General features: G+C 40.3%; 1 protein-coding gene across 1 annotated transcript in view; it reads right to left on the bottom strand.

The window, feature by feature from the left end:
- Positions 1 to 26,246, bottom strand: part of SSH2 (slingshot protein phosphatase 2) — a 222,059-nt gene that overhangs the window by 107,394 nt on the left and 88,419 nt on the right. The window contains exon 2 of the mRNA XM_081109555.1: positions 22,909 to 22,952. Within this exon, the coding sequence (XP_080965681.1) occupies positions 22,909 to 22,952 (44 nt within the window). The remainder of the gene's footprint in view (positions 1 to 22,908; positions 22,953 to 26,246) is intronic.

Genomic DNA, 26,246 nt, shown 5'->3' with positions numbered 1-26,246 from the left:
AACTGGGTGGAACAACAAATTGATGTTTTTCTCTCTCTCTCTCCAAAACCAATCAATAAAATTTTTTTTTAAAGTAACATATGCTTAGAGAGAGAGGGACTAAAAAAATACACTGAATTATAAAGAAACATATTATGAAGAACCATACTATGGATTTCCAAGAATTATTTAGACTATAACATACATATATAATACTAAACTACTTTGAAGATTATGTAATTTTTATTTCAGAATATATTTTAAGATCTTGTTTGATACTAATGCTGTAGAACATGTTACAGGTAAATGAGCCAAATGCAGCCTTCAGTGTCCTGGAATAGGGTGAAAGAGTGGTAGAAAATTGGGAAGTGAATTTAGGAGTAACAAAAAATGGAGGCTAGAGTAGCTGTGAAGTTCTTGAAAATAAAAACAATAACTGACATTTGTCGGGCTGACATTCACTGTGTACCAAATACTCTATTAAGAGTTTACATGTAGTATTCAATTCTCACAAACAACCCTATGATTCTATTATTATCTTTATAAAGCTCAGAGAGGTTAAGTAACTTGACTAAGGTTATACAGCACTATTTCAAACCCAGCCAGTTATTCTGGCTCCAGAGCCTGCCAGTGGTTCTCAACCTTCCTAATGCCACGACCCTTTAATGCAGTTCCTCATGTTGTGGTGACCCCCAATCATAAAATTATTTTCGTTGCTACTTCATAACTGTAATTTTGCTACTATTATGAATCGTAATGTAAATATCTGATATGCAGGATGTATTTTCATTGTTCGCGACCCACAGGTTGAGAACCGCTGTGACTTAACCAGTGTTCTATACTGTCTCTATGATGATGGAGGCTCATTACAGAACAGGTTAAGTCTGAAAAGGGCTACTGCTAAAAGGAAGAACTCTTGGAAATCTTAAATGCCCTCCTCACTGCACCTGGTGGCTTCTCCTCTACTTCATCCTAGCTATGCCTAGCAGGCCCTGACAATAACAGGGACCTAACCCAGTATTAAAGATAGCAGTAAGATGATTTTTTTGGCTGTTGTATGTCATTCTCTTCCTAGCAGATCCCTCAGAACTCTGCATTTCAAAACTAATATCCACCACAGATACTTTTCAAAGCACTTATATCTATAGATTTTTTTGTTTTCCTAGACTTTTGTTTTTTACATAGCATCTTACTTCATGAAAGAGGCATGTAAATGCTTGGCAAGTCATAAAAACTATGTTCTGGTTGGTTGATCCTTTATATCACACCCCACTATATTTTTTTCTTTGGGCTTTAGATAAATATTTCCTGAAGGAATCAACACATTAATTAATGATGGAGGTTCTCTCCCCCTGCAAGCTCACTCCACACCTGGCATAGGGAGAAACTCCTACGATTCCTTTTCACTGCCTCAGATTTCTCCTGCTGCCTCTTGCTTTTTGGATAGATGTCTCCTTCATACAGAGAATCCAGTAAAGGGCCTGGAACACAACCCTGTAGGTAAGGGCTTTATTTTTATTTTCAAGCTTGCCCTAGACTTTCAGGAGCCAAAAGTTCAAATCGCAGCAGGATTGATTCAGCTCTTTCACAAGCAATTTAGTACTATGTAGTTTGTTTAGACTGGTCAAGTTTCCAGGCTTTGGCCGAGCAGCATCATTATCTCTCCAAGTTTTCATGTATCAGCTTCCCTGGCCATATTTCACTTTCCATGTCTTTATTCTTTGAAATCAGGTGAACATGCAAAATTACATACTTACACAATTATATGCTTTTCTACAACCATGTAAAATAGCTTCAAGGAATTTAAGTATAATACAGGAAATGTTTGTTCTTTTTCTCTCAGAGTTAGGCAAAACCAAGAAGTAAGCAAAAGTTATACTCCTCAATCCTTGGTAGAAAGGGGGCACTCTGAATCATCCTTCTAGCTAGCTAGTACATCAAACTAACGGAGAAAAGATAAGGTGCTGTCAGATTCTATTCAATCCACCTCAGTTGGAAGGCCGACTGAACAAAGGATCTTAAGTGAAGTGAAAAGCACTTTGCCAGGGAAAAGACAACTAAGTCTTACTTTTAATTTTTCATTGTGGAATATTTCAAACATATTAGCAAAGAACAGTCAGGATAACAAACAGCCAAATAACTCAACAGATGCAATATCATATACTAATGTTTTACTCTTCAGAATCTATAATAATAAAAGCATAATATGCTAATTAGACTGGATGTCCTTCTGGACGAAGCCAGGACTGCGAGGGAAGCCCGGGTCCCAGGTGCCAGAGGGAAACCGGTGCTGGCAGCTGGGGAAAGGAAGGCCTACTCTTGCACGAATTTCATGCTTTGGGCCTCCTAGTTTAAGAAATAAAACATTACAGTTGAAGGCCCTGGCCAGGTAGCTCCGTTAGTTAAGAGTGTTGTCTCAATATGCCAAGGTTTTTAGTTCAATCCCTGGTCCTGAATCAACTAATGAATACATAAATAATTGGAACAAATCGATGCTTCTCCCTCTCTCTAAAATCAATAAAAACACACACATTACAGTTGAAGACCACTGTGAACTTCTCTATGAGCCCTTTCCCACTCTCTGTACATGTAACCATTCTCCTGAATTTGACAATTATCTTTCCATTCATATTTTTATATTTTACATATGGTATATTTTTATTTAATGTTAAATATATTCAAAATGTTAAAATTACAGCTTGTAAAGCATTGAACTTTTTTTTATTTAAGGTTGTTATATGAAATATATGAAAAAATTAAATAAAACATTTTTTCCTGCCTAAAAACTTCTAGCCCAGGGATGGATAAATGAGTAGATATCTAATAAAGCCAATGCAGTATAGCAAAATGTTAATTGTAAGCCCAAGAGGGATGTGTACTGTACAATCCTTTCAACTTACCTGCACGCTTACTTCTTTTATAATAAAACTTTAGGGGGGAAAAAAACAAGCAAAAACCTCTAGTTCATATTTTGTCTAAAAATCTCAGTAGGGATATCAATTGGTTTCAGATACTTAAAGACCTAGTATACTTACAGAAAACAATTATTAGGCTGGATAGTCTAATTACTGTTTAAGCTCTTGCTTTATGGTGTCTAACAGATAAAAAGAGAAAAGATAAGTTCCTCTAAGATTTATTCTTACATAGTCACTTCCTCTAAAGCAGTTATTTCAGCTTTGACTTTTCCATTCTTTTCTAGAGTTTTCATAAAATGGTTTCTCACCATGACTTAAGCCCAAAGCTGGAAAACTATTTATGGTTGATAAGCATCCCTAATAAAATGAGTACATTATATAATTAGAAGAGAAATACATTTAAAATTTTAAAAAAGATTTTTATATTCCCTCTCACAAAACTTCTGAATTCCCTTATCTCAGGAAAATGTTCTGCTACAAGCTGACATGAGAAGAACTAAAAAGACATTTACTATTGATAAAGTACGACGGTGATATAATATTATGCAATAGTACTTTGCCTACAATTTGAGGTATTTTCAGATGTATATATTATTTATGCCTCACAATAAATATTCAGGTGTTTTTTTTAAGGAAGAGTAAAGTGAGTCTCAAGAATGAATGTACTTTAAAAATAAAAAAATAATTTCAATTATAGTTTACATACAACACCATGCTAGTTTCAGGTGTACAACACAGTGATTAGACATCCACATAACCTACAAAGTGATCAGCCCAAGAAGAGCAGTACCTATCTGACACATATCCTATCTAATAAAAGAGAAACATGGTAATTGGCGTACGACCGCTACCCTTCCCATTGGCTAATCAGCAAGATATGCAAATTAACTGTCATCCAAGATGGCGGCTGGCAGCCAGGCAGCTTGAAACTAACATGAGGCTTGCTTGCTTCAGTGATGGAGGACTCCAATGTTCCCCGCCTGCTGCTGCAGGCCTCTGAGCTGGCAGTTTGAAACATAGTTACAAAAACAGAAGCTAAACAAAACCCCAGAAACCAGCTTTCAGCTAGCTGGGATCTCAGACCTGGAGTTGATACAGAGTTTCGATTGTAGAACCTAAACAAACCAGATACCTACTTTCAGGAGCGGAGGCCTAAGAGCTGGAGCCTCAGAGCTAAAGCTGGCTCAGAATAAAAAAAGAAAAAGAAAAAAAGGAGCAGTTGGGAGCTTCAGTCCCAGCCTGAAAACAGCCCTCAGCCCCTCACCCAGACTGGCCAGGCACCCCAGGGGGGACCCCCACCCTGAAGGGTGTGTGACCAGCTGCAAACAGCCATCATCCCCTCATCCAGACTGGCCAGGCACCCCAGTGGGGACCCCCACCCTGATCCGGGACACCCTTCAGGGCAAACCAGCCAGCCCCCACCCATGCACCAGGCCTCTATTCTATATAGTAAAAGGGTAATATGCCTCCCAGCACCGGGATCAGCGGAGCCGCGAGGTCTCCCGGCACCGGGATCAGCATGACAGTGGGCAGCGCCCAAACCCCCTGATCGCCCTGTGGCTCTGTGTGTGACAGGGGGTGGGGCCACAACCTCCCTATCGGCCCTGCTCTGTTCCTGACAGGGGAAGGCACCCCAACCCCCGGATCGGCCCTGCTCTGTGCCTGATAGGGGGGAGCTCCCCAACCTCCTGATCGCCCTGCGGCTCTGTGTGTGACAGGGTGCAGCACCCCAACCCCCCATCCCACGGGCCCTGCTCTGTGTGTGACGGGGTAGAGCCATAACCTCCCCATCGGCCCTGCCCTGAGTGTGACAGTGGCGGCGACCCAACTCCATGATCAGCCCTACTCTGTGGGTGATAGAGGGCGGCGCCTCAACCCCCTGATCCGCCCTGCTCTGTATGTGACGGGGGGAGCTCCCCAACCCCAATGGGCCCTGTTCTGTGCATGACAGGGGGGAGCTCCCCAACCCCCTGATCGGCCCTGATCTGTGCGTGACAGGGGGGCGCTCCCCAACCCCCTGATTGACCCTGCTCTGTGCATGACAAGGGTGAGCTCCCCAACCCCCTGATCGGCCCTGCTCTGTGCGTGACAGGGGGGCGCTCCCCAACCCCCTGATTGACCCTGCTCTGTGCGTGACAGGGGGGAGCTCCCCAACCCCCTGATTGGCCCTGCTCTGTGCATGACAGGAGGTGGCGCCACAACCTCCCCATCAACCCTGCCTTGAGTGTGACAGAGGGCGGTGCCCCAACCCCCCAATCGGCCCTACCCTGAGCGTGACTGAGGGTGGCATCGCAACCTCCCAATCCGCCCTGCTCTGTGCATGACAGGGGGCGGTGCCCCAATTCCCCAATCGGCCCTGCTCTGAGCCCGACCAGGGGCTGCACCTAGGGATTAGGCCTGCCCTCTGCCACCCGGGAGCAGGCCTAAGCCAGCAGGTCGTTATCTCCCAAGGGGTCCCAGACTGCGAGAGGGCACAGGCCGGGCTGAAGGACCCCCCCTCCCCGCCGAGTGCACAAATTTTTGTGCACCGGGCCTCTAGTATTATAATATTATTGACTTTATTCCCTATGCTGTACTTTACATCCCCATGGTTTTTTTTTATATCTGGCAATTTGTACATCTTAATCCCCCGACCTCTAAAATGTTTAAAAGATTGATTTTAGAGAGAGAAGTAGGAAGGGAATAGAGAAAGAAACATTCATTGGTTGCCTCCCATACACCCCCAAATGGGGAGAAAACCTGCAACCTGGGTATGTGCCCTGGCCAGAAATTGAACCCATGGCCCTTCAGTGCATAGACATCACTATGACCAACTGAGCCACACCAACTGGAGCAGCTGCTATGGAAAACAGTATGGAGGTTCTCAAAAAATTAAAAATAGAACTACCATATGACTCAGTGATTCCACTTCTAGGTATTTATCCAAACAAATACGAAATTCTAATTCAAAAAGACATATATACCCCTATGTTCTTCGCAGCATTATTTACAAGAGCCAAGATATAGAAGCAACCTAAGTATCCATCTATGGATGAGTAGATAAAGATGTGGTACATATATATAATGGAATAATACCCATAAAAAGGATGAAGTCTTGCCATTTGCAACAACATGGATGGACCTAGAGGGTATTATGCTACGTGAAATAAGTCAGACTAAAAAGAGAATGAATGCACTTTTAAAGTCATGCAACCAATACAAACACAGGTCTCCTAACTCTAGTACCAGTGTTCTTTCTACATAACTAAGAACAATGGACCAGAAATCTTTTTTTTGTTTTAGTGACATTGTATAATGACTCCATCCCCCCCCAAAAGTTCAAAATTTTCCTCTATACTATAAAGTAAAAGAGAGGCAAGGATGGTTTCCTGGGAGAAATTAGCCTTTAAGAAATGGACAGGGGAAGAATTGCTGGTGAAACCAATTAGGCAGCTATGGGTAGAGAGTATAAGAAGAACCAGCAAAGAATGATGACAAGAAAGCCAAAGGAGGTGAGAACTGCAGAAAGGAATGGTCAATAGTGTCATTTAAGTAAATAACTTAAAATAGTGTCATTTTAAGTAAATTATTATGCCAAAAATATTCACTGGCAATCTTAATAAGAGCAACAGTTTGAGTGGTGGAGGGAACAAAAGTCAGATGTCATGGGTTGAATAGTGAATGGAAATCAACAAAGGACTTTAAAAAGAAGTCATTTGGTATTCTGTATAATTCACACACCAACCCACCTAAGACAATCACCATTTAACTCAGTTGCATATTAAAAGTGATTTCATTAATTTCACAGTCCAGCTCTTAAGGATAGTAAGCAAAGCAAAACAAACAAACAAAAAACCAAATTGGCCTGCCCAGCATATTTTAGCTTACTTAAAAAGGGCTTTAACCTTAATGTCGACTGCTTTTTGTTAGATGAAGAACTAAGCTGCAGTTGTTTCGAAGGTTTCTGAAATACGGACATAAAATTACAATTCTATTTTGAGAAGAATTCAGTTTATATGGATAAAAAAGAGTAATAGTAAAAATACTAATAATAGTTACTGCTTGTTGAGTGCCTATTACTATGTGATAGGCACTTAACTTTCATATTTCACATTCTTATGAAAAATTGTAAAATATTGTTTCTATTACAGAGTTGAGGGAATGGGCTCAAAGAAGCTAAAGATCCTTCCCCAATGGCTGGAAATGGATGAAAATTATGGTTCTTTATTCATTCCTTCTACAGAAAGTTACTGAGTACCTTCTATGTGCAAGAATTCAAGGATAAAATCATAATAGAGATTGTCCCTGCCCTCCCTCAGTTGTAACTGGCAAGCATAGACAACAAATACTGTGTAACGTAGTGTTGGATGTACTGTAAAAGGGAAGCTGAGAGTTCTGTTAGAACATGAGGTGAGAATTTTTACACGGAACTCTAAGGATTGTTGTAAGCAAAGGTGGCTCATAACCAATTATGTGTTTTAAACAGCTTCTAAATTTCCTGAACTTTTGTTTGGTGTTTCAGCAGAACAGCTGTTTTAGGGCTGGGTTACGTCATTGATAACAGGTCCTTTCTTCTCTCGCCAAATGGCTGCTTAGGTTGGGGAAATTCCCAGTGAATAATTAACACCAGAACAGTCTGCTAGTTATGCTTATTAATACATTATTTCTACCTCAGGATGGTGGAATAGTAGTGAGTCAGAGAAGCAAGTATATGAGTTTTTGCTTAATAAATATTCATTGAATGGATGAAACAAGATAATCAGTGCCTTTAAACAGGATTTTCTAAATGGCACCCAGTGGCTGTGACTTTAGGTTGAATATCAGATTTGACCTACTGACTCAGAGATGGGAAGCTCCTATTTCTAATATTAGATTTGTACTAAATAAGAACTTTATTGGTAGCTAAAGTCTGCCAATTTCTCTCCTTGTTTTTTCTCAGTAAATTATCTTAATTCTATATGATATAAAGGGTGAAGTCAAAGCAGAGAGTTAGAGAAATCAGGCTGGGAGTTTGTAAAATAAAATGGGAAATAATTTAGACAAATATTAATGAAAGTACCATCATTTTACATATTTACATATTTGGTGCTCCCTATAAGCTACTTTATTTGCTTTTTTAACAATCCTATAGGATTAGATGGGCAGATGTCCACATTTTACAAATGAGGAAGCTGAAGTTTAGCATACTAAGAGGTGAGACAAAACTACTAAAATCAGGTCTTCTTGCTCTTAGTTCATTGGTCTTTCCCCTCTATTACACTGCTGGTTGTCCACACTTCTCTTGCTGAGCCCTTTGAATATATAAAAAGAAAATCAACACTAACTAGCCAGGAAAGCTAAAACAGAACTGAGTTTTTATCCATAGAAATATATTATAATAAAGATAGAAAATCAACAACAATATAGCTCAATTCTCTGCCATTACACAGGTATAATTGAAAATATTTGTATGCCTATAATTTATATACATTTCCTGTTTAATCATAATTTGAAGAACAGATGCTGCTCTGGGATAAATTTTCACTTTTACCTGGGAAATCTTATTTTTCAGAAATCTTGATCTCTAAACAACTGGTGAAAATATGGCAAACATTTTGAACTTTCTTTTCTGATAAAAAATATTCTACACATAATACTAATATTCAACATATTAGTTCTATTAAGTGTTCTGTAATTTTACTTTGTAAAAATTTCCCATTAAATAGATGGTTTACTCATCATCTTTTGAGATAATTAAATATGAAGGTTGAAGTGATATGGAATTTGATTATGGTGGTTATTGAAAGTTCTTTTGGGTTATAATAGGAAATCTTTTGATAGTATCTATTTCCTTTAAAATATATTTAAAACATCCCTGGCTGGTGTGGCTCAGTTGGTTGGGCATCGTCCTATGTACCGAAGGATTGTCAGTTGGATTCCTGGTCAGGTATATGCAGGTTTGATTCCTGGTAGGGGGCCTGCAGAAAGCAACTGATGTTTCTCTCTCTCTCTCCCTAAAAATCAATTTAAAAAATCTTTAAAATATATGTAAAACATAGACATACACAAGTGAAACATACACACAAATACATACACACACACACACACACACACACACACACACTAGAGGCCTGATGCATGAAATTCCTGCCCCGGCTGGCCCTCACAGCTGGAAGGTCATCAGGACGGTTTTTCTGCTGTTCAGTCGAATTAACATATTAGCTCTTTATTATATAGGATATGTATACATGTAATTTTTCTTACCCTGAAATATATACTTGTGTGTGTATATACCCTGTATACAAACACACATGCATGCACATGTATATATGTTTCAGGGTAAAAAAAAGTCTACAATTTATACTGTTTAAATTCACAAGCATGAGAATATAAAAAAACAACAACAACCTTGACCTTATAATGAACTTAGCAGTTTTCAATTATGTGTTCAGAACAAACCTTTCCTAGTAGCCTCTTATCCTTTCATCCAAAACAAATAACTTATAACAAAAAGGAAAGTATATTAACTTTATTAATTTTTAAAGTTCCCTGAATATTTCCTGAGGGAAGGCAAGATTCTAATTTTGGGGGTTGGAATGGGAGGGTCAAGAAATGGAGAAGAAGAATGGACAAATCTTTGGTTCTTATTTGGTTCTTTAAAAAAATGAAGTTAATTATGTCTTTTATTTTTTGAAAATATATTTTTATTGATTTCAGAGAGGAAGAGAGAGATAGAAACATCAATAATGAGAGAGAATCACTGATCGGCTACCTCCGGCATGCCCCACACTGGGAGTTGAGCCCATAACCTGGGTATGTGCCATCACGGGGAATCAAACCGTGACCTCTTCATAGGCCAATGCTCAACCACTGAGCCATGCTGCTGGGCTACAACTTTTATTTAATTGAGAAAATCACATTGGGAAAGGTAACAGCACTATAAAAAGTTAATCATCCAATCATAAATTACTTTTAAGTTGCAAGATGCCTGTCTCTATTCAAGCTTCCCTAGTTTCAATTCACTCACTTATCACTTATTTACTCAATAATTTACCAACTAGGTAATGCATGCCTATTAGCTGCCAAGGCTTGGTTTAAACCTTGGGAATACAAAAAAATGAGAAATGCATAGGAGCTGACAGCCTAGAAGGGAGACAGACAAGATTGTGAAAATGAAGTCTTTTTTTAGAAAGGAATATCTGAATTATTATGAACTTTCATTACTAATTTTATTCACTGAATTAATATAGGATAGACCTTCAAAATTCAGCACAGTTTTAGAGCAGGACTAACAGCAAATTCACTAAAACTTTTTCGTGAGTGAGTGAAACTATCCTGTGAATGTTTTAAAAATATATATATATATATAGTTGTGTTTGATTTGTATGTTATGATTTTTGTTGTTGTTGATGTTGATGGAAAGTCCTTAATGTAGAGACCCTCGTGTCCTGCTTGTATGCCTTCTAACTAACTCATTTCCCGGGTTTCCATGGCTACATTGTTTTTGTAGGGCCTTATCCTGAGACAATATCACTAGGTGGTCTTGCTAAGTTTGGTAAGCCAATGCCAACACAAGTCACCAGTACTCTATCTCTGCCCTTGAGTTCTTCACAACATGGCTTTGATTTTAATTTTAAACATAATCTGGAAAAAGCTCTTCAAATGCCTCAAAAACTCTATGGTAAGGGGAAGACAATAGGCTCAGTGTGCTTTGGTTCATGTGCAGCTTCTAGGATCAGGCTCTAGTTAGTAAAATCTACACATTTGCCTCTACAGACTCCTTCCAGCAATAGCTTGGCAATTTTCTGCCCAGATCACTTGGAGCCTTGCTGTCCTCCTGGCTGTGAGGGTTGAAGGCCGATAGGGAGGAAGAGTCTATTGGTGGTCTTAGCAAAAAGTGATAGCCCTTGCCCTGGCCGTTTTTTCTCAGTGGTTAGAGCATTGGCCCGTGCACTGATTCCCGGTCAAGGGACTGCACCTGAGTTGTAGATGTGATCCCAGCCCCAGTGGGTCAAGGCAATTAGTGAGTTGATCAGTCATGTAAGATGACAGACCGATGGAGTATGCTATTCCTCCAATATTTTGGATTTATAGGATCTGAGTTGAATAGGTCTCAAGACCTTCCTTATAGAACATGAGAAAAATACTACTTCTAGGAGGCATGCCCCATTGCACTGTCTTTAGCTCAAAGGATTCACCATCAATCGCAAACTGTTTTAATAGAGGGCTATGTTCATAAAGAGCCAAGCAAAGAAGGATTTTCAGGTAATAGTCACTATTGAGGATCCCTTGTGTATGACAATTTGCTTCTTTCTTGCTGCTTTTAAGATTCTTTCTTAATTTTAACAATAAAGACAAATTAAAAAAAAGATTCTTTGTTTTTTTAAAGTTTGATTATAATGTGTCTCAGTGTGGGACTCCTCAAATTCATCTTACATGGAATCACTAAACTTCTTAGATATTTATATTCATGTCTTTCAGCAAATTTGGAAAGTTTTTAGTCATTATTTCTTCAAATAGTCTCTCCCTTTCTCTCTTCTTCTTCTGGGACTCCTATAATGTGTATGTTGGTCCTCTTAATGGTGTTCCACAGGTCCTTCAGGCTCTGTTTGCTTTTCTCCAGTCTTTTTTTTCTTTCTGTTCTACAGACTTGATCATTTCCACTGTCCTACCTTCAAGTTTGATGATCCTTTCTCCTGTGTGCTCAAATCTGCCTTTGAATCTAGGCAATTTGAAGTCTAGGCAATTTTTCATTTTAGTTATTATACTTTTCAGTTCTAGAAGTTTTTCTTGGTTTCTTTTTAGGTTTTCTCTTTAGTGATATTTCCATTTTGTTCCCATGTCATTTTCTTTTTTTTAAAAAATATATTTCATTGATTTTTTACAGAGAGGAAGGGAGAGGAATAGACAGAAACATCGATCAGCTGCCTCCTGCACACTCCCTCCTGGGGATGTGCCTGCAGCCAAGGTACATGCCCTTGACTGGAATCGAACCTGGGACCCTTCAGTCTGCAGGCTGACGCTCTACCCACTGAGCCAAACTGGCTAGGGCCACACGTCATTTTCTTGACTTCCTCCACATCTTCCTTTAGTTTTTGAACATCCTTAAACAATTGTTTTTAAAGTCTTTATATAGTATATCTCTCATTAGGTCTTTTTCAGGGAAAACTGTTGTTTAATTTTTTTTCCTTTGAATGTGTCATACTTTGCAGTTTGTTATTTTTTTTTGTATGATTTGTGATATTTTTGTTGAACTTTGGACATTTGAATCTAATAATGTGATAACTGGAAATCAGATTTTCCATCTTTTCCAGGGTTACTACTTCTTTTGTTATTGTTATTGGTTTTTGTTTGTTTGTTTATTTTTTTAAAAAATATATTTTATTGATTTTTTACAGAGAGGGAGGGAGAGAGATAGAGAGCTAGAAACATGGATGAGAGAGAAACATCGATCAGCTGCCTCCTGCACACCCCCCACTGGGGATGCGCCCGCAACCCAGGTACATGCCCTCGACCGGAATCGAACCGGGGACCCTTCAGTCCGCAGGCCGACGCTCTGTCCACTGAGCCAAACTGGTTTCGGCTGTTTGTTTATTTTTAATTGTTGTAGACTGTCTCTTTACCATGGATCAGACTGAGGTGTAAACTTACGTGTCTTCTCAGGTAGTTTCTGAAACTTTCCCTGAACATGCATGGTCACTTTCTAATTATTCCCTCACATGTAGTTGATTTTGAATGTCCTAATCTTTAATGTCTGGCTCCTGAAAGGGGAAAAAACGCAAAAAAATGAAGGAAATAAGTGATGGCGCTTTAAATTGCTGATGTCACTGTAGCTAGAGGAAAAGGATTTTGCAACACTGGGGAAGTTGCAACAAAGGCTGCTTCCTCTTTGTTGGCACCTCTGTGATCAGAAGCAGCAATCAGCTACCAGAGTACAGATCCCTGATATATAGAAGACAGTGTCCTTTTTACTCGCTCTGTCTTCCACAATCTGTGTGCAAGGTGCTTGGGAACATAGACACAGTTGCTTGCCATGGGCTGACGGTGGAGTATGGGTATCTGCTAAGGGCTGAAAGTGACCACAATTTACCTCCCAAGCCTTTCCCTGAAAGTTGAAAGCCCTCAACAGAGTCGAGAGTTCCAAAATAGTCCATCGGACAGATTCTGCCAGTACAATTGTTCTCTAAATAGGGAGATAGACTCTTGATGCTTCCTATCCCACCATCTTCTCAGAATCCTCTACTAGCAGTGATAAATATTTGTTACTTTATTAATCTTTGGGCTTTTATAATATATGAAAACAATTGTTCCAAAACTTAGTTTGGCAAAGTCAAGAACTGAAGGGAAATGTATTTTACTTTTTGTTTGTTTGTTTATGCCATGAACAACAACATCTGGGGGAAAAACATAAAATTATTTACCTAGCTTTAAAAGATATACCTAATTTCATTAGGGCTGCAATAATTAAATTTACTTTTCAAATCAGATTTAAGAATGCCTTTTATGCTACTAGTAGCCAAACATGCCAGATAAATATAAGAGAATCTGTAAACACATTCTTCAGAAACAAAGAGTATTTCAGTGAAATTAAAATTCTTATTCCTGTCAAGTGGCTAGGAAAAGTGCTTTTATAAATGTGCACTTATCAATTTAAAGGGGTTACTCCATACAGAAGTCTAGGACGAGAAGACAGATTGCTACACCCCCTTGTGGCCATACTCAAATGTTTGTAAATAGCTTGAAAGTTTTTGGAGATTTGAAGGTGGAGATTTAGATTTCAAAAGGGCCAATAGCAAAAATTGTTCAGTTTGGTGTGATAATTAAAACCAGTTTTTAATACATGGAAAACTCTACTTTTGTAAATCAAACATATGTAATAATATATATATATTTTGTAATATATTTTGTAATAATATATATATATATATACTAGAGGCCTGGTGCATGAAACTTGTGCGCTTGGGGGAAGGTCCCTCAGCCTGGCCTACGCCCTCTCATAGTCCAGAAGCTTTCGGGGGATATTTGACTGACAGGAGAGGCTCCCGCCACCACCGCTACACTCACCAGCTGTGAGCCCAGCTTCTGGCTGAGCGGTGCTCCCCCTATGGAAGCACATTGACAACCAGGGGGCAGCTCCTGCATTAAGCGTCTGCCCCCTGGTGGTCAGTGTGTGTCACAGCAACCAGTCATTCTGCCATTCAGTCGATTTGCATATTAGCCTTTTATTATATAGGACTAGAGGCCCGGTGCACAAAAATTTGTGCACTGGAGGGGGGGGGTCCCTCAGCCCAGCTTGCCCCCTATCACATATTGGGAGCCCTCAGGGGATGTCCTACTCCCTGCTCCCTGCTTCCCTTGGGGAGCGGGCCTAAGCCACAGTCTGGCCTCCCTTTGTGGGAGGCGACTGGGCTGATCAGGGGAAGGCACCAACCCCATCACCCCGCTGTTGCAGCCACTGCCAGTCACCGCAGCCACCAAGGTGTTTTCATCAACACGGACTCCAGTCCCTTTACCGTGAAAAAATGACAACTTTTTTTAGGCATTTTCAAGATGTGTCTTTCATAGGATATGACCTACCTACCTTCCTACCTTCCTTCCTTCCTTCCTTCCTCCCTCTCCCTCCCTCCCTCCCTTCCTTCCTTCCTTCCTTCCTTCCTTCCTTCCTTCCTTCCTTCCTTCCTTCCTTCCTTCCTTCTTTCCTTTCTCCTCATCTGAGGATATGTTTCCACTGATTTTTAGAGAATGTGGAAGAGAAAGGGAAAGACAGAGAGAAACATCAAAGTGAGAGGAACACTTTGGTTGCCTCCTGCATGAGCCCTGACCTGGGCCCAGGCCAGGGAGAAGCCTGCAACCTAGGTACATGCCCTTGGTCAGAATTGAACCCAGACCCAGCAATGGACAGGCCGAGGCATTATCCACTGAGCAAAACCAGCTAGGGCAGGATATGACATTTCTTAGCCCTACAGCAGTGGACCTTCCTTTTTTTCTCCAGGAGTGTGGTAAAAAACCCTAGATCACCTATTTGGATTCTTATTACCCAAGTTACTAAGAATATTACCAGTGGCATACAGGGAGCTAAGCCAATGAGCTGTCAGAAAAGGTGTTTCCTCTGTAGTTCACACCAATTGCCAGTTTGGCCCCTGCCCAGGCCTAACACCTCTGGCTGAGTCATTAGCCCTGGGCAGGGGACCTCCAGCTCCCTCAATCGTCAGCTCAGCCCCTGCTGCCCATGATCGCTGGCTCTGCCCCTGCCCAACCTAACGCCTCTGGCAAAGGCATTAGGCCTGGACAGGGTACCCCAAGCTCCCTGCAATTGCCAGCTCCGCCCATGCCCAGGCCTAATGCCTCTGGCCAAGGCGTTAGGCCTGGACAGGGGACCCCCCAGCTGCCCACAATCGCTGACTATGCCCCTGCTCCCCGCAATGGCTGGTTCCGCCCTGCCCAGGCCTAACGCCTCTGGTCGAGGCGTTAGGCTTGGGCAGGGGACCCCCAGCTCCCACCATCCCCGGCTCCGCCCCTGCTACCCACGATCTCTGGCACCGCCCCTGCCCAGACCTAAGGCCTCTGGTGGAGGCCTTAGGCCTGGGCAGGGGACCCCTAGCTCCCTACAATCACTGACTCCGCCGCTGCCTAGACCTAATGCCTCTGGCCAAGATGTTAGGCCTGGGCAGGGGACCCCCAGCTGCCCATGATCGCTGACCCCGCCCCTGCTCCCCGCGATCACTGGTTCCACCCTTGCCCAGGCCTAACACCTCTGGCCTAGGCATAAGGCCTGGGCAGGGGTCCCCCAGCTCTCCGCAATCTCCCGCTCTGCCCCTGCCTAGACCTAATGCCTCTGACCAAGGCGTTAGGCCTGAGCAGGGGACCCCCAGCTCCCTGATTGCAGGCTCCGACCCTGCCCAGGCCTAACGCCTGTGGCCAAGGAGTTAGGCCTGGGCAAGGAACCCCTAGCTCTCCGGACTGCCAGCTCCGCCCCTGCCCAGCTCCCATTGCTGGCTCCACCACTGCTTCCCGCACTCACTGGCTGGGGGGCGGCAAAGGCACCCTGTTCTCCGATCACGGTGGGGGGCAGGGCAAAGGCGGCCCCCAGGGCCACCTTTGCCCTGCCTCCTGGCTCTTAGCTTCCCCCTGGGTTTCCGATCACTGTCAGCGGCAGGGGGCTTCTTCCGTCCTTCCCCTTTCGTCTCCCAGCATTGTGCCTACATATGCAAATTAACCGCCATCTTAATTGGCAGTTAATTTGCATATCACCCTGATTAGCCAATGGGAAGGGTAGCGAAGTTACAGTTAATTACCATGTTTGTCTATTATTAGCTAGGATACACGCTCCTATTTACAGTGGACTTTTCTTCTTTTCCACTTTCTAAAAATATTAAAGTACAACGAGATACCACCACACACTGATTAGTATGTCCACTATCCAAAAAACAGAAAATAACAAGTGCTGTTGAGGATATGAAGAAATTGAAACCCTTGTGCACTACTGGTGGTAGTGTAAAATGGTCCAGTATGGTGGGTACTCAAATAATTAAAAATAAAAAGAAAAGAATTACCATATGACCCATAATTCTGGGTATATACCCAATTAAAATCAAGGTTATAAGAAATTTGTACAACCATGTTCGTTGTTACATTATTCACAATAGCCAAAAGGTAGCAGCAACACACATGTCCATTAACAGATGAATGGATAAACAAAATGTGGCATATGCTTACAATAGAATATTATTCAGCCTTAAAAAGGAAAACTTTCTGATATATGCAACAACATGAATGAACCTTATGCTAAGTCAAATAAGCCAGTCACAAAAGGACAAATATTGTATGAGTCCACTTATATGAGGTACCTATAGTAATCAAATTCTCAGAGATGAAAATAGAATGTTGGTTGCCAGGAGCTGGGTTAAGGAGAGGTTCAGGAATGATTACTTAATGGGTATAGAGTTTCAGTTTTGGAAGTAAAATATTCTCTAGGTTAATATATTCTTTAACTAGAACATGTACTGAGGGAGAAGTACATTTGTCTTCTTCTTTTTTTTATATATATATATACTTTATTGATTTTTTACAGAGAGGAAGGGAGAGAGAGAGAGAGTTAGAAACATCGATGAGAGAGAAACATCGATCAGCTGCCTCCTGTACATCTCCTACTGGGGATGTGCCCGCAACCCAGGTACATGCCCTTGACCAGAATCGAACCTGCGACCTTTCAGTCCGCAAGCCGACGCTCTATCCACTGAGCCAAACCAGTTTCGGCTGTTTGTCTTCTTTTCACAGCCAAAAGATGGACAATATAGTGCATTTATTGTCATTATATTTAAATCCATGAACAAATTATTTCATAAAATAGGCTGGAATTAAATGAAATCATATCTCAAAAGTAAAAAATAAATGAAGATAAAGAAAACTTGATGAGGTATCAGAGACAGATCTGGAGGAGAGATTTTTCCACAAACTGAATGAATTAGTAACAATACTATGGTGAAACTATATCTTACACAAAGGCATGTCCTGATTCATTTCTAATAAAACTATCATTTCTAGTAGATATGTCAACATTATTTTATTCTCATTTATTCATTCCACAAACATTTACTGAGTGTTAACTACATGCTAATTGCTGTGGATACTGAGATAAAAGACACAGTTACTGTCCTCATATTTTGAAACAGAGGTCCTCAAACTACGGCCCGCGGGCCACATGCAAATACAAATATTATATTTGTTCCCGTTTTGTTTTTTTACTTCAAAATAAGATATGTGCAGTGTGCATAGGAATTTGTTCATAGTTTTTTTTTAAACTATAGTCCGGCCTTCCAATGGTCTGAGGGACAGTGAACTGGCCCCCTGTTTAAAAAGTTTGAGGACCCCTGTGAAAGGTGAAGAACTTGGCTGTTGTGAGTAATGCAGCAATGAACATGAGTATACACATTTCTCAAGACCCGGCTTTTAATTCTCTTTTGTAAATACCGAGAAGTGGAATTGCTGGATCATATGGTAATTCTATTGTTAATTTTCTGAAGACTCACCATTCTGTAATCATTTCACATTCCTATCAATAGTGCACAAGGGTTTAAATTCTTCGCATCCTCAACAACACTTATTATTTTGTTTGTTTTTTGGTAGTGGACATCCTAATGATGTGAGGTGGTATCCTGTAGTTTTTATTTGCATTTCCCTAATGATTAGTGATGTTGAATACCTTTTCATATGCTTATTGGCCATTTGTTTACTTTTTTTGAAGCAAAAACTTGAACTTGTCTGTTCAAGTTCTTTGCTGATTTAAAAAAAAATATTTTTATTGATTTTAGATAGGAAGGGAGGAGAGATAGATGAGAATCATTGATTGGCTGCCTTCTGCACGTCCCCTACTGGAGATCAAATCTGCAATCTGGGTATGTGCCCTGACTGGGAATCGAACTGGGACCTCCTGGTTCATAGGTGTACGCTCAACCCTGAGCCACACCAGGTGGGCTCTTTGCTCATTTTAAAATTGAGGTTGTGTTATGGTTAATTTTATGGTTGGCTGGGCTTAAGGATGCCCAGATATTTGGTTAAACATTATGTCTCTGAGTGGGATTTTGGATAAGATTAATATTTGAAAGAGTAGATTGAGTAAAACAGATTACCCTCTCCAATGTGGTTAGGTAAGAAAGAATTCACTCTCTCTGCCTGACTATCTTTGAGCTAGGGCATTTGTCTTCTCCTCACTTCAGACTTAGACTGGAAGTTTCACCATCAGCTCTCCTGGGTCTCCAAACGGCAAACCTTCAGACTTCTCAGCTTCCATAATGTGTTAGCCAATTCTTTAAAACAAATCTACCTATATATTTCTTATTGATTCTGTTTCTCTGGGGTACCCTGACTAATACAGATTTTGGTACTGAGAAGTAAGGAGCTACTATAATGAATACCTGAGAATGTGGAAGGGCTTTGGAACTGGATAATGGGGTAGAGGCCAGAAAAGTTTTGAAATGTGTGCTAGAAAAGGCTGAGATTGCCATGAAGGGAGTGTTAAAAGGCAATTCTGATGAGAACTCAGAAAGAAAAGAGGAGAGCTGGAGAAAAAGCCCTCCAAGTTCTTAGAATACATAATAATCATGAATAGAATGTTGGCAGAAATATGGACAGTGAAAGTCATTCCGATGAGTTCTCATACAGAAATGAAGAATATGTTACAGGCATGGAGGAAAGGCAACCCTTGTTATAAAGCAGCAAAGAACTTGGCTGAGTGGTATTTGTATTCTAATATTTTGTGGAAAGTATAGTTTGTGAGAGATGGAACTGGATAGTCAGCTCAGAAAATTTCTAAGCAAAGTGTTGAAGGAGCAGCCTAGTTCCTTCATCCTTATAGTAAAATTCAAGAAGAGAGAAATGAATTGAAGAAGGAATTGTGAAGCAAAAAAGAACTTAAAGATTTGGAAAATTTTCAGCTTGTCCATATTGCAAAACAATAGAACATGTTCTGAAGTGATCGTGAAGTGTATGGTAGCCAACTATTTGTAAGGAGATTAATTTGGCTGTGAACCAATTGGCCATCTAAACAGAAGCCAGGATTGGGATTATACCAGCAGAAATACTGCCAGCTGAGACTAAAGAAAATAAAGAAAATGATTCAAAATGAAGGAAGTATGAACATGCATTACTCTTCAAGAAAAAGGAATAAGGACCCCAAAGGCAATTTCAGAGATCATCAGGGCTGCTACTCCCACCACAGGACTGGAGTTCAAGGGACAAGGTTGCCTCTACTTTGGTTTCAAAGGGCAGTACCACCACCCAGAAGAATGTCATGTGGGTCAGCTCTTATAGAACACAGCATGGGTAGCACTTCAAGGGAGCCAAAGGTGCAAGGTTGCCCCATGGGGATGATACCACCACTCCAGTAACTCCTGAAAAAAATCACTGCCTCAGTAGGTCCAGAAGGCAAAGTATCAAGCCAAAGAGGATTATTCTTGAGCCTTAAGATCTAATGGAATTTGCCTCTCTAAATTTTGGACTTACTTGGGGCCTGTTAGCTTTTCTTTTTACCTATTTATCCCTTTTGGAATGGTAATGTTTATTCTATGGCTGTCATACCATTGTATTTTGAAGTACATAATTTACCTGGTTTCACAGGTTCAGAGATGGAAAAGAATTTTTCCCCAAGTCTCACCCATATCGGATGAGACTTTGGACTCTGAGATTTAGAGTCATGCTAGAATGAGTTAAGACTTTTGGGACTGTTGGGATGAAATCAATATAGTTTGTATGTGAAAAGGACATATATGGGGGGGGGCAGGGGTAGAATGTTATAGGCTGAATGTTTGTCCCCCCCGCCCCCGCCCCTAATTCCATACATTGAAGCCCTAACCCCCAATGTGATGGTATTTAAAGATAGAGGGGCCTTTGAGAGGTAACCAAGGTTAAATGATGCCATGAAAGTAGGGCCCCCATAACAGGGTTAGTGGCCATGAAAAAAGAGTAAGAGACCAGAGCACCCTCTCACAGCCATGGGAGGACAAATAAGAAGACAGCTGTCTGCAAGCCAGGAAGAGGGCTCTCACCAGGAACTGAATCTGCTGACACAATGATTTTAGACTTCCCAGCCTCCAGAACAGTAAAAAATAAATGCCTGTTGTTTAAGTCACTAGGTCTATGTTATTTTGTCATAAGAGCCCGAGCTGACTAAGGTAGGTTTGGGTCTTTTGTTGTTGAGTTGTAAGAGTTCTTTATATATTCTGGACTTTAGCCCTGTGTATGATTTTCAAGTATTCTCTCCTATTTTCTGGGTTGTCTTTTCATTGTTTTTTAAAGGCATCATGATTAGGTCTAATTATATTAAAAGTACTTTTAACTTATGACTTTTCCAATAAATGGCATTGGTTAAAATAAGAGATCATTAATGCAACATCTTCTTTATTACCTGGAACTGGCATTAGTTTAATGATGTTATTTACTCTTCAATTCCCTACTACAAACCACAACTGAACCCACAAATTGACAAGATGAGTTTAGGCATGCTCAATCAAGAGATGCTAACTCAATGCTTGTTTATTCTGTGGTAAGTGATGGAGAATGGCAGAGTAGTAGCCAAGTATACTAGTACAAAAATCAACCTCTTACATACCATCTAGCTACAAGGGGCATTCATTTGACACTCATGAGAAGTTTCTTTGCTTTAAGTCAGACTAAAGCAATTAGAGTTAGAAATAACCTGGGAAACACACAATGCAAGAAATTACAACAGGAAAGTAAATTTTGATTTTTATAATGGGTGTTAGTAACTTTTTCTTTATTTCTCATAATCCTTTTCTTGTGACTAGAAGAAGCCTATAAATACCCTCTGCTAGTCATATTAATGATTTATTAGCAATAATTTTTTAAACAGGAGTCTTTGTGGTTCTTAATGGCTTGACAATTCAGTGCTGTGAATAGAATAGACTTCACTGCTTCATCATTATGTAATTTTTTGGAACAACAATTATCTCGGTAGATACCAAGCCAATACGTAAAGTTTAATATCAACCCAGAGATCTTTAAATTTGTTCTACTAGAAAGTTTAAGAATCCTTTGAATTTTTTTTTCATTCTAATGGAAATAAGATTATGATGCCTCTGGTAAGCATTCAGCTAAAATTTCTTCTGGTTTCTATCTTTTAACCCTATGTAAAAGAAAGACACTTCACCATCAGATATTCCCTAAGAGCCGTTAAGCTTTAAGTCAAAATTTTTGTGATAACCAAGACAGGAAAAATATTGCCAATAACCTTAGTTACTAAGGAAAAGGAACTTTTTATATTAGGTTGTAGTTTACAAGAGTGAGGTATATATCAACAAACACGTGGTAGTTCATCTTTAAGGAAGCATTTCCTTTAGCCAGCTTCTCCACAATGAGCATGCTTATTGTACCCTTTCCCTGTCTCATCCAGAATGGCTCATGTGATTGAGTTCAGAAGATACAAGTTTGGTAACATTTAAATGACCATGTAGAATTTGCGAGGACTCTTTCTTGTGGGAGGGAGTTGATTTTAAAAAACACTTAAAGGAAGTAATATAAATGTTATCATATACTTCTTGGATGTCTCATAATTTTTTTCTTTTAACGGCAGCATAATTTTTTTCTTTTACTGGTAACCTTATAACAATATGCCCACTATTCCAAGTGAGTGAGTGTCATCGTATTGAAAGTACTGGGGGTGTTATTCAGTATAACCTTTGTATTTAGAAAGTGAAATATTAACTAGTCTGTAGGAAATGAAAAATATCAAAATGAATGACAAACATAGGTATAAAGCTGCAGGCTAAAATGTTCTTCGGTTGATATTTTCTTAAAAGGTAAGGACAGTTTGCTTTTTTATTACTCAAGACAGTTCTGAAGACTTGGGCCAAAACTAGACCAACATTGCCCTTTCTGCATTTTTAAAAAAGCAATCTATCATTTTATTTTTTTAATGAGGCATAATTAACATACAAAATTATATTAGTCTCAATTGTACAACATAACACAATCTACCATTTTAAATCTGAATCAGTAACTGAATTGTCAAAGCAATTCTATTTTGAGAGACCAATTAAGCATTTTGGAAAACCAGAATAAGCTAATATGAAAAGACTGAAGAAAAATTAGAGAAAGAACATTAATTACAGAAATGCTACAGGATATGGCCATAGATGTGAAATAAATCAGGCAAAGACAAATACCATATGTGAAATCTAAAAGACTAAATAAATGAAATAGAAATAGACTCACAGGTACAGAGAACAGACTGACAGTTGACAGAGGCGAGATGGGTTGGGGGGCTGGGTGAAAAGGTGAAGAGATGAAGAAGTACAAATTGGTAATTACAGAACAGTCACAGAGATGTAAATTACAGGATAGGAAATATAATCAGTATAAAAATAACTATGTATGGGGCCAGGTAGGTACTTGAAATATGGGGGGACCATTCTGTAAAGTACATGATTGTCTAACTACTATGCTATACATCTAAAACTAATACAGGATAATATTAAATGTAAACTGTAATAGAAAAACAACAACAAAAATAAAACCTATAGGATATAGTGAATAAACATACCTCCTGGGCTGTGACCGGCATTCCTCCTCCCCACTGTCTGCCTCCTGTATAGACAGGAAAATGAGAAAAATAATTTACAACCTGAGGTCTCATATCACAATACCAACAATGAAATTTTACTGAGCTTTACATGTAGGAACACCTTTTTCATGCTGTGTACTTGAACATAATTCTCTATAAAAAATGACTTAAACCCAGGAGGTTGATACATATTAATAGATGTTATTCCTGAAGGCAACTTCAAAAATAGTCTATAAATTTCATTGATAACAAAGTACTAATAATAGAAGAATTACCTCTAAAAACCAACTTAAGATGTTATATTATTGTTACATATATTTTTATGCTACTTCAAATTCAAAATGACCTATTAATGATTCTGATCCCCAAAGAACAACCTAAACAATGAGCACCACTTCACAAAGTACTCATTACCAAATCACCATTATCATCAACATAATGGCTACTACTTATTGAGTATTTATAACCGTCAGGCATCTTGCTCAACACTTTGTCCTACTTATTTCTTATGAACCCAAAAGGTTAATGGTCCATATTTTCACTGATTCCAACATATATAACTTAGGATAAATCAATGTAATGAAAAAAAATCAATGAATCATAGTTTGCCTGCAATATTTATTTTTTCTTAGTGGCACATAAAATAATTGAGTGTGTATAACCTATGTGTGGGAATCATGCCAGAGTTGCTGAATACTCAAGGCCAATTAGAGAATGAAGGCCTTGTTGTTAGTACACTGGATGGCCAAGGCCACTCTGAACATGGAAATCTTAGTCAGAATGTGTAAGGCTAAGATGCCATACACAGATGTAAGGATAGCAATCTCACGGTACAATGTGCACATGTACCTTTCTGTAGCCAAAATGATTGATGTAACTATTGGCAAGACGCCTCTTTTGTCTAAATAGTATTAAAGTAGGTTACTGACCAGCCAGTGTGCTGGGGAGAAAAGGCAGGCACAGAGGATTCAGCTACAATATAAGGCTGGTGCTGCTGCGATATGAAGGGGGAAAATGCCAAGGGTTAAAGACAAAAAGAATCTTAAAAGCAGCAAGAGAAAAGCAGTTAGTTACCTATAAGGAGCACCCGTATGAATATCAGCCGATTTCTCAACAGAAACTTTGCAGGTTCTTTGAACATCCTTTTAAACATTGTTTTGAACTCTGTATTTGGGAAATTGCTTGCCTTCATTTCAATTAGGTCTTTTTCTACAAATTTCTACTGTTTCTTAATTTGCGGCATGTTTCTTTGTCTCTCCATTTTGGCTGCCTCTCTATAATTGTTTCTGTGTATTAGGTAGATCTGTTATTCCTCCCAGTCTTGGTATCGTGGCCTTATATGGATGTCTTGTGGGGCTCAATGGCACAGTCTCCCTGATCATCTGAGTTAGGTGCTCCAGGAATGTCCCTTGTGTGGGTTATGTGAACCTTCCTGTTGTAGTTGAATCTTGATTGCTGTTGGCACATCTGTGGGTAAGGTTGTCTTGGTCTGGCAAACCATGAAGACCAAACCCATGCGGAGGAATTTGCTCCAGCAGGGTCTGGTGCCTGCAGAAATCTCCCTTTGGGTGTGCCACTTTTGATCTAATTGGGTCATGCTCTGATGTGGTCTGAATCCTGCCACTGGGTGTGTTGATTTTGGGGCCTCTTGGGAGGGATTAAAATGCAGATCAATGTAAAGCACCTCTTGTGACCAGCCCTGGGCTACCTGTTTGGAGCTACAAAGTAATCCACAGTTTGTGGCTACCTCTTCTGGGTGCTGTGAGGGAAGGGCCAAGCTGCTCTTGACTGATAGGAAGGGTGGAGATGTGAAAGGGGCTAGCCCTATACCCACGTGTAGCTGTTGAGAATCCAGGGGAATATCTCTGCTGGAAAGGTTTCCCCTGAAGTGAGTGGGATCTCAACATCACATGTGAATGGATGTCGCTGGTTGGGCGTGCGAAGGAAAAATGGTCCCTGCCCAAGAGCCAACAATTCAGTCTCTCCCTCCTTGAGAGCCTACTAAAAGAGTGGCACTGTGGGCCCCAGCTAGCCACCGTCAGCTGACTCTGCAGGGCATGAGCTCAGCAGGTCAGGGCCACTGGGAATTGGGAGGGTAGAGACGTGGCTCTCCCATGGGGGGAGAGCTGTCAGTCAAGTACATGAGGAGGAAGGGGTACTCAGTATCTGACACAGAGCCACACAACTCGGTATCTGATACCCTGAGTTCTCTCAATGCTATGTGGCTCTGGTGCTCTGGGCTGGGGAACCTTTAGTGTTCACAGAACACTGTGATGTTGAGATCCCACTCACTTCAGGGGGAACTTTTACAGTGTTTACAGGAACAAATCAGCTTTGAGTCTGATCTTGAAAGGAAGAAAAAGATCTGAAGAGGCACAGAGACTGACAGGCATTTGAGATATAAGCAAGAAGAAAGAACAGGAATATGGTTGATACATTGGGGTGGCTGTGCACTGCAAAGATAAGTTGCTGAAGACAGGCTGTCTACACCTGATCCCATGAGGAAGCCAGGGAAGGTATTTATTGGCATCTTAGAAAATGGAATAAAACTATAAATTGTTGCTTTGGTAGCAATAACACATTCTTTAAGGAAACAGCGGCTTAAACTTGGAAAGCCAATCAAGAAAAAGTAGTTACTTTTCCTAAAGCCAGTCGACACTGGTAATGACAGATATCCACTAGAGGGCAGACAAGTAAAAGTTTACACTTTGGTGGAACTGGAGAAACTGCATCAACAGAAAATCCTAAGAGAAAACTTCATATGTTGTTTAAAGAGCATTTTCACTGCCTTCAACCTTGAGCAGAGCCTTAAGCTAGCAAATAAATATTTCATAGAATAGCTTTATGTGGTACAAAATTATTTTTAATTGTAAAATGGAGCAGTAGAAAAGTTATACTTTAGGAATCTGGCTTAGCTGACTGGCACAGTGCTTTTACATGACAAGCATACCTGGAATGCCAACAGCAGCAATCATCACTGGCTACCTTACCTCAGTCCTCCCCACCCATCTCAGGCACATTCTAATCACACACAAGGTAACAGCTCACGATGTGTATACTGTCTGAACCATAATTTCAATCTAAGTTCTCCTTTTGGTCAACTGGGGAAGGGCTTGGTTTTAAGGACTCCTATCATGTCAGTGAGGTGAGGCTACTAGGTAGAGAGGTTCTTATTTGTGCAGTTTCCTCAGCAGGCCAAGGAGCTGTCAGATGAGGGTGTTGGTGGGAGTCCTCAGGTTTCAATAACTAGGACACAGCAAAAACATTAACATCGAAATAAAAGATTTGAGAATTCCACCAGACTTTTTAGATCCTAA

Source organism: Myotis nattereri (assembly GCF_964212035.1).
Source record: "Myotis nattereri genome assembly, chromosome: 16".
NCBI classification, from domain to species: Eukaryota; Metazoa; Chordata; class Mammalia; order Chiroptera; family Vespertilionidae; genus Myotis; species Myotis nattereri.
This window is presented reverse-complemented; position numbering and strand designations above follow the sequence as displayed.